Genomic DNA, 14,223 nt, shown 5'->3' with positions numbered 1-14,223 from the left:
CCTGCCGTGTCTAGGTACTCTACATACTATAGGTACGCAGCAAGGTAGATGTGGAGGAGGAGATGGATTGGGATGGAAGTGGATCGCGAGCCTTGATTGCTCTCAAGACCACCTCGGCCCAAGAGACCATGAAAATTTGTCATTGGATTTCGGGCATGCTGTATGTATGTCCGTCCGGATGGAGCACGAAGTCCACGGTCCCCTTTTGGCGCCGTCAAACACCATGCATCTCGTGCCATGCACCTCACGGATCGAAATTTGTCAGGGAGACAGACACACGGAGGATGGTGCTGACAGTCACTAACGAGGCGAGGCAAGGGTTGCGGCGTCCAGAACACCGGGGCCGATACCGAGGCGAGTCGAGCCGAGTCTCCTTCCACCTTCCATCTCTCATAGCTTCGCTCACACCCCTGCATTTCCGACCGGGGAGTCGGCGGCTCTCCATGGCGGACATGCATCCATACATGCTTGGCCAGAGCTCGGAGCTGCCGATCTCTGCATGGAACTCGTGAAACGCGGCGACCTCTCCCCCGGAAGCCCGAGAGAAAACGAAAAGAACCCAAACCTACCTGCATACGGTGTACTAGTACACACAAGAGAAGCAAAAGGCCCTGCAAGGGCAGATGGGCCATGTGGTTTTTGCCCTTCCGGGGCCGAGCGTGGTGCGATGCAGGCGGCGCTTCGGCACGACAGCAAATCTGGAACCACGGAAGTGCGCAGAGATGGATGTGAATTGATTGGAGTCGATCTTGGAGAACGAGATTGATGTGAAAGCGTCCAGCCCGTTCCACGAGCAGGCACAAGTGGGTCCCAAGACCCCATCGCCTCCCTCCCTCCTCCCCTCCCCCCCACACGCACGCCTTCCCGCTCCTCCCAACCCTGGACGCTGAACGATTGAATGTGACAGGAGCTCGTGGGCTCATCACCGAGCGACTTGGAAGCTCGCAACCGTTGGACAACCCCGGCCCCTTTTAGTTCCGTTTTGGTCCAAGGCCCGGCAATTTCCCAGCGCTCCAGCTTTTCTGGCCCGCGTCGTCGAACGCGGTCTGGCATCACCCCGGCCGGCTTCTCTTGGTTGCGTTCGCTGGGGTGTGTGCTCTTGGTTGTTTCTCCTTGTTCCTTGGTCTCCGTCTTGTTTTTTTTTTTTTTTTTCCTTTCTTCCCTGGTCTACGCCAGCCTGGCCGTCCCACTCAAGTGCTCCGTCTTTCGTTCATTTCTCGAGCAAATCAGTCAATCGGCACCACGGCGACCTGCAGCCAGGCGACGAGCCAGCTCGTTACAGGAAACCCGCAGGACGATCCCACAGTTCGACGAGCATCCGAAACCCGTTTGATCCAGAGCTGCCCATTGTCGGCAGATAGCTCGAGCCCGCCACGTATCGTCATCAGGGGGGCGTGTGAGACATCGCGGGGACCTTATTTGAGTTCGCAGCCGACGGGTATCCCCGGACAAGGCACGCCGTTCCAGCAGCATTCCGTGCGCGCCGAGCCTGCAGTGCTCAACGCTGCGCCCCCCCCCCCTCCCCCTCCCCGGGTCGACGTCGACGAGAGCTCGATCGCAGTGACAAATCTTGCTCGCACGAGACCACCACCCGCTCAGCTCCAAGCACGTAGCCTGCGCCGTTTGTCTGCGCGGGCCTCGAGGCCGTTGCGCGCGGCGAAGGTCCCTCCGCTTCTCTGTTTGCCGACTGCCCGCTCCCGTCTTCCGTTTGCGCCGCACCACAACGACCGCCCGCCGCCATGGCCGCCATGGAAGCCGCCAATGCCCATTATACCAATGGCGGCCACCAGCAGCAGCCGGGGCTTCCTGCCTCGCCCACCCTCACGAACCCCGACATGATCCTGCCCGACTACGACCGCAGCGATTCCCCCGACCCCGACCTTGGGCCCTCCGCCGAGCAGGCCCTTCTGATGTGGAAGAACTCCCAGGCTGCCAACCTCACCCCGGACATGCACCACATGTTCGTCGCCACAGGTCTTGCCGCCCCGCGTCCTTACGGGCCCGCCGGTCCCATCACCCCGACCACTCCCATCATCTACGGGAACGGCACCATGCTGTCCGACATCGGGGAGGTCACCGAGGTGGAGAGCGTTGTCGAGAAGCCCTCGCCGCCCCCTCCGAAACCGAGCTTGCGGAGGCCGAGCTCCCCAATGCTCCGCGGCGAAGCGGACTCGGCCCGCGGCTCTTCGCCCACGATCGGCGCGGTGCCGGCGGCAAGAAAGAGGAGCAAGTCGGGCCTGGCCGCCAAGCACGAACGCCGGCTAAGCATGGAGAGCACGAGCACCATCACGATGGAAAATAGCGGGGTGACCGCCGTGCCGGATATTGATGACTCGGTCAGCGTGGGGGATAGCGTCTTTCAGGGCGACGACGAACAGAGCATGGCGTCGTCCTACGTCGAGGGCACGCCTGCGGTGGAGCCCGGGAGGCTAGGGGTTCCAAAGACCGACAATTTCGACCGGTTGTCCATTTACTCGGCCACGTCGCTAAGCCGCCGGGCAGAGGAAATCCTTGCCAATGCGAAGAGGCGCCTAACGGTAGGTTCCCGAACTCGGACGGGCGGTGCTGCGGCTCTTCGGCTGACTCGGGATAGACCATGGAGGGGAACCTTTCGCGTGCTCGGAGCAACCTGCACTGCACCACCCCCATGTACGCTTCGGACGATGCATCGACGCCCTCCCCGCCCTTCCAGCGCCAAACCGGCGCCGCATACGGAGCCCGGAACAGCATAGGCTCGAACGGCTCGACCGTCGAGCACAACCCAGGTCACGCCCGCATGTCCAGCGACCTAGGCATGCGCAACGGACTCTTGTGCCTCGCGCCCACGCCGAGGTCGCAGAGCGCTCTGGGCGCCGCGGGCGGCTATCGCCAGCCCCTGACCTACTCGAAGAGCGTAGACTACCTACGGGGTGACGTGCCCGGTTCGGCTAGGAGTTCCCTCTATGGCGGCAGCTCGGTCAGGGACTCCAACGTGAAGCCGCTCACCGAGGATGAGGTTGCCCGGCTGGGCGAGGCAGATAGCGAAACCCAGAACGCGAGGCTCGAGGCGTTTCTGAGCCCCACCTTCCAGGAAGACACGCCACGAAACTCGCTGCGGTCTCCGTCGGCCGCGCAGATGCGGGACATCAAGGAGCAGATGAAGGATCTCAAGGGCAAGATTTCCAGCTTGAGGGAGCAAGCCCTCAGGGATTCCCTGAAGCGACGGAGCTTGCAGAGCCTGCGGACCCCCAGCCCTTTTACGTATGCCCAGGTCGACCAGTGGTACGGTGAGGCGTCGAGGCGACCCTCGGCCATGGCCGGCCAGCTCCCAGAGCGGAATCCCTGGAACGGCGAGGAGGAGAGCGTGGACGGCGACGTCCAGGATGCCGTGCGGGCGTTGAACGGCCACGTCGGAGACGAGGAGACGGACTATGCGGATGCAGAAGAAGGGGTCCTTTCGGATCAAGTGCCAAGCCAGCCCGTCGAGCCCGATGTTCAGCTCCCCGAGCCCGCGATCGAGGACGCGCCCGGGATGGAGGATGATGTCTCGGATATGCAGACCGAGAACGGTGACGTCGAGGAAGATCAAGACAGAGATGTCATCAACGATGCCGACGATGCCGGCTACGTGAGCGAGAGCGGAGAATCCGTATACCACGACAGCGTCCCGCACCAGATCTCGCACGAGGACCGGGAGGACGCCTTTGACTACGAACACTTCTTCCTGCACAGCGCCCTGGGCACCATGAGCCTGTCCCGTCGCCGAAGCACCGAGAGCCTCACGTCCACCGGCTCGGACGAGACGACGCGAGGACCGTTGACCACGACAACCACCGTCGGCGGGTACACGGTTGTGCAGCCGCGCGTCCCTACCCGTCGGAACAGCTCCAACTCCATCTCCACCATTGATACCTTTGCCACGGCCCAAGAAGCCCGCTCTCTCAAATCTCCCGTCGGGGACGAAGCCTCGCACGATGCATCCTCGCGCGCCGCATCCGCCCAGTCTCGCCACCGTTCCAACGCCTCCGTCTCCAAACGCCTTTCCTACACCTCCCTCCACCCGGGCCGCGACAACTCCGACGGCAGCATCACGCCGATCGCCGAGGAATCCTCCACAGCTGGCTCCCCCGCGCGACCCGGCCAGCACCATGCCGCCAACGCCCCAACCGCCTTGCCATCCTCGTCCTCGTCCCGCCGCGCCTCGGTCATCCACCGTCCGCTCTCCGCCTCGCTACACCGCCCCTCGGTTTCGTCCCCCGACTCGGCCGGTACGAATCGCTGTTTCCCGCTCGTTGCCAAGCCTGCCTCGCGGCCGGCAACGGTGGCCGGAACGGCACCGACCAATAGGCATGCGCACTCAAAGAAGGCGAGCACCGTGGGGGTGCTCACCCCTGGCGCGTCACCCGAGGCGGATATGCATGCGGTGGCGAGCCAGCTGATGAGCGATATGGGGAGGGAAGTGAGGAAGCTGCAGAGAAGGCAAGGTGGAGAGGGCGACGGGACGGAAGGAGAAACAGAGAGGGGGGAGGAGGAGGAGGATGAAGAGGCGCCGCACCCCCTTGAAGCACTGCTGCGCGAGGATAAGTACCTTGTCGAGCGGCTCGTGGCGAGCTTGGGGAAGTGTGTCGTGGGATTGACGGAGAACGGGAGGGCAGGATCCGAGAGTCGGATGTATAGGAGGAGGCTTGATGCTGCGAGAAGGGTGTTGGAGGGGTTGGATGCCCCTCAGGCCTGAGGATTTTTGGTTGAGGGTTTGGGATTTGGGATGCTGAAATGAAGAATCTGGGGTGTGGGTGCGGTTTGTGTTTTTTCTGGGGTGTTTGGTTTCCCTGGGCGTGGACCGAGGTGGTGGTGGTGGTGGTGGTGGTGTTGTGTTTTGTTTTTCATCTTCTTGCCTGATGGGTGTGATGGATGGTATGATGAGGTTTTACTGACTGCCTGATTGGCCGACTTTGCTGGTTCGATACCCCGGGGATTCTTGGTTTGGGTTTGTCTTCGTTTCTTCGCATGTATATTATATTTTATTTTGTTGACAACGATCTCTTTAGTAGTTGATGACACTATTGTCCCCTGACATGGCGTCCAGTCGGTCACGAGAGGTGACAGGTGACGGGTATCTAGGTACGGCGCGACCATTCTGGATCCAACGTGAGGACACATCCTCTCGGTTTCTCTCAATGATCATGTACCCGCTTCCTCTATTTCGTGGCTATTTATCTTCCGGGAGAAGGCAGCCCGCCACCCACTTTTGGATGTTTTGTATTGTTTTCGCTTCCCGGTTACCCACGACATCTAGCACGTTTTTGGACATTGTGACAAAGGAAAAAAAAAGCCAACGTCAAAAGCGACGAAGCATGGGAAACGCCAGATCTACAACCCCTTGCTCGGCGAGTTTCTTCAGCCGTCCTGGAAGACCTCGTTCCTAGTCTTTTCGGCCGCGTCGGACGTCCCCTCGGGCCTGGGCCGGTTGGCGATGAGGCGCTACAGAATTCGTCAGTCATGTTCTGTCCCTAGACGACGGAGAGAGGAGAGAGAGAGAGAGAGAGGGAGAGAGAGAGAGAGAGGGAGAGAGAGAGAGAGAGGGAGAGAGAGAGAGAGAGAAGATACATACCACCAGGTTGCGCAGCAGCACGGCAATGGTAACCTTGCCCGTCGAGGGCACGTAGATGCTGGCCTTCTCCTTGACCGCGGGGCCATCAAAGTTGCGGTGGCTCGAGAAGTTGATGCACACGGCGCCCTCGCGCAGCAGCTCGGTGGGCACCTTGAACTGCTCGGACGGCACGCCGGCGATGACGACGTCGCTCAGCGGGAGCACGTCCTTGAGCTCCCACCCTTCCTTGTCGTGGACCTGATGGCGCGGGGCGCGGATGCCGCTGCCGCGGGTGAAGAGCTGGACGCCCGTGATGTCGACGCTGTAGACAGTGGCGCCGTCGTTGGCGAGCAGCGCCGCCAGCGGGCGGCCGTTGACCTCGGAGCGGTTGATGACGGTGATGGTCTTGCCGAAGAGGCGGTTGCCGGAGGCGAGGATGGGGTTGTAGATCTGCAGGTGCTCGAGCGTCTTGACGATGGCAAGCGGGGTGCAAGGGAGGATGGACTTCTTGGCGTTATGGGGCGGGTCGAGGAAGCGGATGTTGTGGTACATGTTGAAGAGGTGGGTGTGGCAGAGGCCTTCGACATCCTTGTGCAGGGCGACGGTTTCTTGGATGTAGCGGTCCTGCTGCTGGTTGTTGCGCCAGATGGGGTAGTAAACCAGGATGCCGTCGACCGCGTCATCCTGGTTGGCGGCCACGATGGCCTCCTCGAGGAGCTCCTTGTCGACCTTGCGGAGGTCAAAGTTGAAGCCGTTTTCCTCGCACGTCTTCTTGGACCACTCGGCGTACTGAAGGGCCGCAGGGTCGTCGTTGGCGAGGAAGGCGGCTAGGGTCGGCTTGGAGTCATTGGGCCCCTGGATGGCGGCCAGAGTTTCCCTGGCCTCGGCGAGGAGCTTCTTGGCTATTGTGTCGGAGAGGATGACCTTGCAGGTCTTGGGAACCTCCTGGGTGGCCATGGCGAGAGGGAACGGGATCAGGTCGGACTAAGAAGACGCATTAGCAAGATGGATACGGTGTTTGACGCTGATGTGAGTGGCGAGGAGTGAGCCAAGCCCGTATGTATGTGTGTGTATGTGTGTGTATTCCCTTGCTTCCCCCCCCCCCCCCCCCCTTCTTGCCAACACGATTGCACGGCGAGAGCATCAGACACAGTTGGCTGTATGGGGATGCCGGAACCACTGGAGTGACTCAAAACACCACCTCACGATAGGCCACTTACCCCGCGGAGCCGCTAAACAGGACTGACTTCCTGGGGAAATGTGAGATGACCGGGAAGCAGGATGGCCGATCGATGTCACAAAACGGGGAAGCAAAAAGAAAAGGGGGGGTATCAAACAAAGGAGCAAAGTTATACACAATTCATCAGCCAAAAGCCATGATGAGTGAGAGATTTGAGTCGGATGTTCTCTCCAATTGTCCCGTTCTGGAGATCTTCCGGCCTTCGCAAGTGCCGGCGACCCCTGTCCGTCTGAGTTTTGTTTTCTGCCGCAGGCCTGGGAAAGTTTCCCTGCCCCTCTTGCCCCTTTGGGTTTAGCGTCCGTTATCGACCCTGCGATAGCGTCATAATAAGGCTCACCGCCCGCCTTATCGGCGTGCTTTCTGCCGCGGGGCTGTGTGGGGCAGCTGCGGTAACGGCGATCGGAGGTGCAGCTCCCCAAGTCACCTCCGACGACCTCCAACGCCCTCCTCGACCCCGGGTCTTTGATGTACCGGCTTATGCGAGCCTACAGAGTTGGTACTTGTGTCCAGCAGGTGTCCAGGAAGATGTCAAGAGGTTCCCACTAATACGAGCTCTTTTACCCCCCAGAATTACAGCTTCAGCAACTGCTCTGCTTGTTGAAGCGCTCTAGAGAGACGTGGTGACTGGCAACTCCTTCTCGCCACTTGAGCCGTCGCTTATATCTTGACACGCCTACACGCCCCCCTCTTGCAGAAAAGAGACACAAACAACGTACCCCCTGTGAACTAGAGCCCGGACGCTGTTGGGACCTCGAGTTGACAGGTTCCGCACTCCGTCGAGTGGCAGTAAGCGGCCACCATGGCGCAGTTCAAGCAGTGGGCGCTGGAATATGTGCTCTCAGATGATGACACCACCCAGGGGGCATTGGCCAAGAAGGCCGCGAAAGGTGTGTGGCCTGTGTGGAAAAGCGCCGTTGCGTTGCTAAACAGACAGCCTCGCTGACCTTGTCCAAGAGATCGAAACCTCTCGGGCCAGCAGCACCGTGGTAGGGAACTGGGCCGCTTCGGTCCAGCGGTGGATGACAGCGGCACCAGGCGATGACGATCGCATGGACGATGGGGACGATGGGAGCAGCGGCGACATCATTGCGAGAGCCAAAGGTGTGGGGCATATCAACTTGGATCCTCGGTCATGGAGCCACGGAGCTGACCGTTTCCCGTCTAGCTCTGGGCTTCCTCGCTGCCACATTAGAGGCCCTCGATAAGAACACGCTGCGATCCGATCAAGGTACGAAGAACGGCCCTTCTGAGCTTGGCGACCTACCTACTGACTGACGGAATATGACAGTCCTCCGGCTCCTGGGCTTTTTCGGCGCCATGTTTTCCTACGACCACAAAGCCGGCATCACCGCCTCGGCCAAGGCCTTGCGTCAGCTGTGCTCTATGAAAGGCTTCAAACCCGATATGGGCATCAAGGTGCTCGAGGACGTTTGCAAGATCAAGGAAGACTTTCGGCTGCAAATGGCTACCACCAGGCTCGAGCTTTACGAGCTCTTCCACAGCCTCGTGCGAGACCCAGCCGTGGCTAGCGAGCTGAAGCAAAAGCATGGCGCAGCATGCGGCTTTGCCGTCGACCTCTTGCAGCTATGCCATTCGGAGCGCGACCCGAGGAACCTGATGGTCTGGTTCAAGACCCTCGCCTTGCTGGTCTCGGACTTTGACCCCTCCCCCGAGGTCACCGAGGAGATCTTCAAGACCTTCTCCGCCTACTTCCCCATTTCCCTGCGAAGCTCCGCCACGCCTATTGGCATCACGGCCGAGGACCTTAAGGAAGCCGTGCGAGCCTGCTTCTCGGCCCACCAGCGCCTGGCGAAACACGCGTTTCCATTTCTCCTTCAGAAGCTTGACCAGGGCGACGCCGTGTCTGTGCCAGTGAAGGTGAGGGAGAGCAAACGCTCGATAGGAAGAGCGCAGGTGGCCCATGCTAACGTGAATGCGCAGGTGGACATTCTGAAGACGATCAAGGCGTGCATCGACAAGTATGAGAATCCGCAGACCAGCCTCATCCCGCACACCAACAAGATTTGGAACTCTCTGAAGTATGAGGTCCGAAACGGCGAGGTGAAGGAGACCATCGATGCCACCCTCGAGGTTCTCCGGGCCATAGCGAGAAAATACGAAGGACCCAGGGCGAACCTCGCCGCCTTCTCGGCGCTGCAGGAGTACATCGACCTCGTGTTTCGGGACTGCCGCGATGATCTCGCCAACCCGACCTACACGAAGCAGGCGGGCCTGCTCTTGATGACGGTGGTCACGGCTAACATCAGGGCCTATCTGCTCTACAACGCCAGCTTCGTCGAGGCCATCCGTGAAAACCTCCGTCAGCCGAAATCCCCAGCGCACACACGCGACCTCCTCCTCCTCATCAACTCCCTGCTCAAGACGCGGATGGAGCTGTTCCGCGCTAGGCATGAAGCACATCCGGATGACGAAGAAGGCCTCCGCGGCGAAGCCCCGGAGCACCTTCAGTCGCTCTTCTACGACGTTTATCTTGCTGCGTGGGCCGTCAAGGCCAAGAAGGAGCTGGCTTCTGAGGACAAGGACATCCTGAAACACGTAATCCAGGGGCTTGGGATCCTGGTCAGCCAGCAGGTCCTACAATCCGATGGAACTCCCGCCTTGCTATGCTCAGGTGCCGTATGCTCCGAGATATGCTTCCTTCTGGGCACGGACATCATAAGACCCCTGACGCTGAGCCCTCGCGAGGCCGATGCTGCCAACACGGCGCTCGAGGACGAGGCGGTTCAGTCCTTGCGCACCATCGTCTCAAGCTACAGGAACGGGTACGTCGAGCTTGCGCGTCGCGTCAAGGCGGAAACCACAAAACGCGGCTGGGACAGCCCCTCCGAGTACACCCTTCGCGCGCTCCGAGATCTCCTCTCCCGTTTCACCTACATCGGGGCGTCGCAAATACCCTCCGACATCGCAGCGGATGCTCCTTCTGAGGTGCCATACTCGCCGCTGCAGCACTTCGTTACGCTCACCTCGACGCTCTTGGAGATGCTTCCCCTTTCCTCACGCTGGCCGGATGTTGAAGGAGGGTCCGCCAACTCTCACCTCATCTCGTCTCTCCACGCTTCTGTGATCTGGTTCCGCGACGCCTGTTCCGAAAAGTATCGCAACGTGTCGCTTGCAGAGCACGCCGACGCTTCTGCCAACTGGCTGCAAGAGTTTGCCAGCCTCCCCGAGGACAAGCCACCCAGCATGGGCGAGTTGCTCCAGGAGGACGATCCGGAGACCTACACCTTCTTCCTGAAGCTCGGTTTGCTTACCCTGAGACGCCTGTACCGGCAGGCGTCCTCGACAGGGGCGTCATGGGACGAGCGGAGTCTTGTGCAGCTCTCCCAGATGGCCACGCTTGTCGTGTCCCAGCTGGGGCTAGGCCTGCAAACGTCCTGCAACCTGGTCCACGAGGCGTTCAATTACTTCCATCCTGCCGGGCAGGCTCCCGCCTCACAAGCCTTGCCAAGCCTTGCGAGAAGCTTGTTGACGCTCGGCATTCTCCAAGGGCTGCGGCCGCCAGCGCTGGCCGGCCTGGTAAGTCTGGCGCCTTCTCCTTGGGGCGGACAGAACTGACAGAAGATGCAGTACCAGCCCGGCGGCCAAGCAGAACAGCTCATGTGCGACACGTCCGCGTTGGGAACCGCTCCGACGCGCGAGAGCGATGTTCGGGCAGCCATCGGCCTCATCCTCGCGAACAAAGTCCCGAGCTCCTCAGACCCGGCCGTCATGCAGCGCGTCTTCGACTTCTGGAACAAGTGGTGGAACGACGCCACCGCCAACGCTTCCTCTTCAACCCTCGACCCCGCCACCTTCTCCTTCCACAACAAGCTCGGCATGCACGTCCTCGCCGGCGCCGCTTACCGCCAGGATTCCCGCGTCCTCGCGCTGCTCCCCACCATCCGTCAAGCCATCAGCAGCGGGCCCCACCCGGTCGCTCGTGCCGTTGCTGCGTCCGTCAGCCTCCTCGTCAGGTTGAATGACATCCTCACGCGGGCGAACCATGCCGTGGTCAAAGCCCTCCACAGGCAGTGGGTCTATGCCCACCTGGCCAAACCGCTGCTGCAGGACGCCCAGCCGACCGGCGGCTCCGGGGACACGGCAGCTACCGCTCGGTGTCGAGCCGCTGCGCTGTCCATCGCCAGCCACTGTCCGTTTGCGTTTTACCAAGATGACCTGGCGCTGCTCGTGCGGCTGATCGTCCTCAACCTGAGCGCCGCCGGCCGCGCGGACTCCGAGGCGGCGGGAGAAGAGGACGCGTGGGAACAAGCGCTCGCGGCGCTCGGGATCCTCGACAGCATCCTTCACCACGAGCCCGACGCACTGAAGGGGTACCTGAGGGAGGTGATTCGCGGCGCGACGGGGGCGTATCAGGCATGCCTTCTCCCGGCATCGTCGTCATCTGCTGGCGGCCTGCCTGAAGGCGAGCGAAGCTGGCCGACGCGGGCCAAGTGCCGCCTGTACGCGCTGCGGGTGCTCAAGGTTATCGCGGAGAGGATCGAAGACCGGCTTCTGGTGGCGTATGCGCCGCCCACCAACAGGATGTTGGCGGTGGCGTGCGGGGATCCGACGAGGAAGGTGAGGCTGGAGGCCATGGCGGCGAGGGACAGGTGGTTGAAGTTTGCGGATTAGACTGGACTGCCTAGCAGGTAGCGTAGGACAGAAACCTAGAGATAGGGGAGAGCAAGTCAGTGTGGAGCGCACGAGCTGTGATGGGGATAAATGGAGGAACGGGCAAGAGCAGAAAGGGGAACGGGCACTCCCTACAACACGACGTCAACTGTGATGCTTGACCTTGTGAGCCTAGATCTTCTTCATCGAGCCCCCCAAGGTGTCAGCGCCAGGGCAGTCAATCCTCAGCAGCTGCAATAGCCGACCACTTGACCAGTGTCAACAGGAAAGGTGTTTGAAGGGACCAAAAGGTATTGGACCGTACTGGCACAACACGGGACCTGTAAACCGCTCTCTGGATTGGCCTATCCCCATGTTTTTTATTTTCTCCCGGTCTGACAGCCCCAGCCGGCCTGCCGACCTACACCTAAGGTATCCGATACATCGCACGCAAAACGGCCATCCAACCCCCACGTCCTCACGCCTTCCTCCTCTTCCCGCCCTTCTTTGCCACCCCCGTTGCCCCGGTCGCCTCCGCGTCCGACGTCGACCCAACCCCGGAGGCAACAGTCGCCTTGGCCAGCACGTCCAGCATCTCGGGCGTGTACGCCGTCGCCGCGGCCGCCGCAGTATCCTTCTCGCCCTCCTCCTCCGCCCGCGCCCGCTTCGGGTCCGCCTTCCCAATCACCGGCACGCCGCGGGCGAACAAGGCCTGAAACGGCGCCGCCACGAACCTGCCCGCCTCGTCGAACCACTCGGCAAAGGGACGGTCAATCTTGAGGGTCTCCTTCTTGCCGCCCTTGGAGGTGATCTCGACGGTGACGTGGTAGACGGGCACGTTCTTGTCCACCGACGTGGAGATGCGCACGTCCTCCCCGCCGGGGGACGTGCCGACGTAGACGGTGCCGCGCTCGACGTGGGAGATCCAGAGCGCCAGGGCGCCGTTGAGGAGGGTGTAGATGGCCACGGCGACGGCGGTGAGGTGCTTGGTCGCATCGAAGCCGAACTTGTAGTCCCAGGCGAAGGCGGCGGCGGCGAGGGCGAGGGCGGAGAAGCCGAGGCCCAGCCGGACGTCGGTGAGGCGGTGGGATTGGCGGAAGCCGAGAGAGTTGAGGTAGTTGGGGATGGCGTCGTCGGAGGTGTTTTTGAGGTCTGCAGGAAGGAAACGAGGGGAGGGGGGAGGGGGGTTGGTTAGTACGCGGACGGTCTCTCAGGTGCCAGGCATGGGAGCTCGAGGACAGGGAGGGCCCTAGGAAGCTTGGCTGGACAAACCTGCGAGGTTGTAGACGCTGATTTTTTCTTGGGAGGCCATCTTGGTGACTGGACAGGCTTCCGGCCAGGTACGGACAGCGCAGAGAGAGCGTGGGTGGAAATTGGTTGGGCTCTGGTTCTCTCTCTCTCTCTCTCTTCCTGGCCGAGGACAGCAGGAAATGGTGGTGCCGATGTTGGTGTTGATGAGCTCTGGACGGTGCAAGTGGAAAAGGCCACCTGCGCTCTTGGAGCCAAGGTCCAGGCTGCCTCGTGATTGGCCAATGAGATCTTGGAGTGGGGCGCGAAGTGCAGCAGGAACAGGGGTCTGGGCTTCAGACGCGGTGCCAGGCCAGGCCTCTTCTTGGCAATCGTCAACTCCTTGGGTGAAGCTCACCTGGAGCTTGACATCAACAGCCTCCCGACGACCCCCCCCCCCCCTCCAACTTCCATCCACCGTTTCCAGCAACCCCCGCCGGCACCGACTCACCCTTCCCGAACGAACACGACGCCGTCGGTACTCAATATGGCCCAGGTACCGGCACAGACGATCCCTCGGGATCCCCAGTTATTGTAAGCGTCCGCGCCGGAAAGCCGGGATAGATTGGTCGACGTGAGGAGCAGCCTTGCTGACAGGCCACAACCAACAGCTACTGGATCCTCTTTCCCATCACCGTCGTCATGGTTCTGACCGGCATCCTCCGCCACTACGCGACCGTTCTGATGGCCTCCTCGCCCAAGAAGCTCGACAAGAAGACGACGCGCGAGCAGCGCTCGCTGGCACACGGCGTCAGCGTTCGCGCGAACCATTACGTCCTGTCGCGGTCGTCGTTCACGGCCCGCCGCGACGCCCTCATGACCGCGTACGAGTCGGGCGCCTTCCTGAAGGACCAGGACGGCCGCGGCCAGCCGCCCCCCAACCCCATGAACGACCCGGCCGCCATGGAGGGCATGATGGGCATGATGAAGAATCAGATGGCCATGATCATCCCGAACACGCTGATCATGGGGTGGATCAATGCGTTTTTCAGCGGTTACGTGATCAGTGCGTCTTCCTGGCAGCGGCGGCGGTTCCTTGGAAGGGGTTTCGTGCTGACACTGGACGCAGTGAAACTCCCCTTCCCCCTGACCATCAAGTTCAAGAGCATGCTGCAGGCCGGCGTGGCGACCAAGGACATGGACCCGAGGTGGATGTCGAGCATCAGCTGGTACTTTTTGTGCATCTTTGGCCTGCAGCCCGTCTTCAACTTCCTGCTCGGGAGCGACAATGGTACGTGCCTCGAGGCCTTGCTCCGTTGTCCATCTTGCGGCTGACGTTTCTTGCTTGCAGCCGCGAACCAGATGGCTGCCCAGATGCAAATGGCCCCGCCCGCTGGCCAGATGTTCGGCCCCGGCGTTGACCCCAACAAGCAGTTCCTCGCCGAGGCCGAGAACCTGGCCGTCATTGAGCACCACTCGGTCTTGGACGGCGTTGAGCAGCGCTTGCTCGAGGGTATCAAAGCGTAAAATAAACAAAGCCATTGTTGAATACAAATCAAATCAGGCCACATGTGCG

General features: G+C 61.2%; 5 protein-coding genes across 5 annotated transcripts; 3 read left to right on the top strand and 2 right to left on the bottom strand.

The window, feature by feature from the left end:
• Positions 1-1,739: 1,739 nt before the first annotated feature.
• On the top strand, positions 1,740-4,714 carry VTJ83DRAFT_1961 (uncharacterized protein; the record flags this gene model as incomplete). Its single annotated transcript, XM_071008178.1, has 2 exons — positions 1,740-2,537; positions 2,594-4,714. 2 exons carry the CDS (start codon positions 1,740-1,742, stop codon positions 4,712-4,714), a joined length of 2,919 nt encoding a protein of 972 aa, XP_070868501.1.
• Positions 4,715-5,376: 662 nt separating this feature from the next.
• VTJ83DRAFT_1960 (uncharacterized protein) lies at positions 5,377-6,526 on the bottom strand (the record flags this gene model as incomplete). The annotated part of the gene is made up of 2 exons (XM_071008177.1): positions 5,377-5,460; positions 5,591-6,526. 2 exons carry the CDS (start codon positions 6,524-6,526, stop codon positions 5,377-5,379), a joined length of 1,020 nt encoding a protein of 339 aa, XP_070868500.1.
• A 1,082-nt stretch (positions 6,527-7,608) lies between these two features.
• Positions 7,609-11,441, top strand: VTJ83DRAFT_1959 (uncharacterized protein; the record flags this gene model as incomplete). Its single annotated transcript, XM_071008175.1, has 6 exons — positions 7,609-7,696; positions 7,764-7,910; positions 7,975-8,037; positions 8,098-8,687; positions 8,751-10,346; positions 10,398-11,441. The coding sequence occupies 6 exons, from the start codon at positions 7,609-7,611 to the stop codon at positions 11,439-11,441; spliced, it is 3,528 nt and encodes a 1,175-aa protein (XP_070868499.1).
• A 457-nt stretch (positions 11,442-11,898) lies between these two features.
• On the bottom strand, positions 11,899-12,732 carry VTJ83DRAFT_1958 (uncharacterized protein; the record flags this gene model as incomplete). The annotated part of the gene is made up of 2 exons (XM_071008174.1): positions 11,899-12,572; positions 12,693-12,732. The coding sequence occupies 2 exons, from the start codon at positions 12,730-12,732 to the stop codon at positions 11,899-11,901; spliced, it is 714 nt and encodes a 237-aa protein (XP_070868498.1).
• A 462-nt stretch (positions 12,733-13,194) lies between these two features.
• Positions 13,195-14,174, top strand: VTJ83DRAFT_1957 (uncharacterized protein; the record flags this gene model as incomplete). Its single annotated transcript, XM_071008173.1, has 4 exons — positions 13,195-13,241; positions 13,319-13,713; positions 13,777-13,938; positions 13,999-14,174. The coding sequence occupies 4 exons, from the start codon at positions 13,195-13,197 to the stop codon at positions 14,172-14,174; spliced, it is 780 nt and encodes a 259-aa protein (XP_070868497.1).
• Positions 14,175-14,223: the final 49 nt, after the last annotated feature.

This window comes from Remersonia thermophila, chromosome 2 (assembly GCF_042764415.1).
Source record: "Remersonia thermophila strain ATCC 22073 chromosome 2, whole genome shotgun sequence".
NCBI classification, from domain to species: Eukaryota; Fungi; Ascomycota; class Sordariomycetes; order Sordariales; family Chaetomiaceae; genus Remersonia; species Remersonia thermophila.
This window is presented reverse-complemented; position numbering and strand designations above follow the sequence as displayed.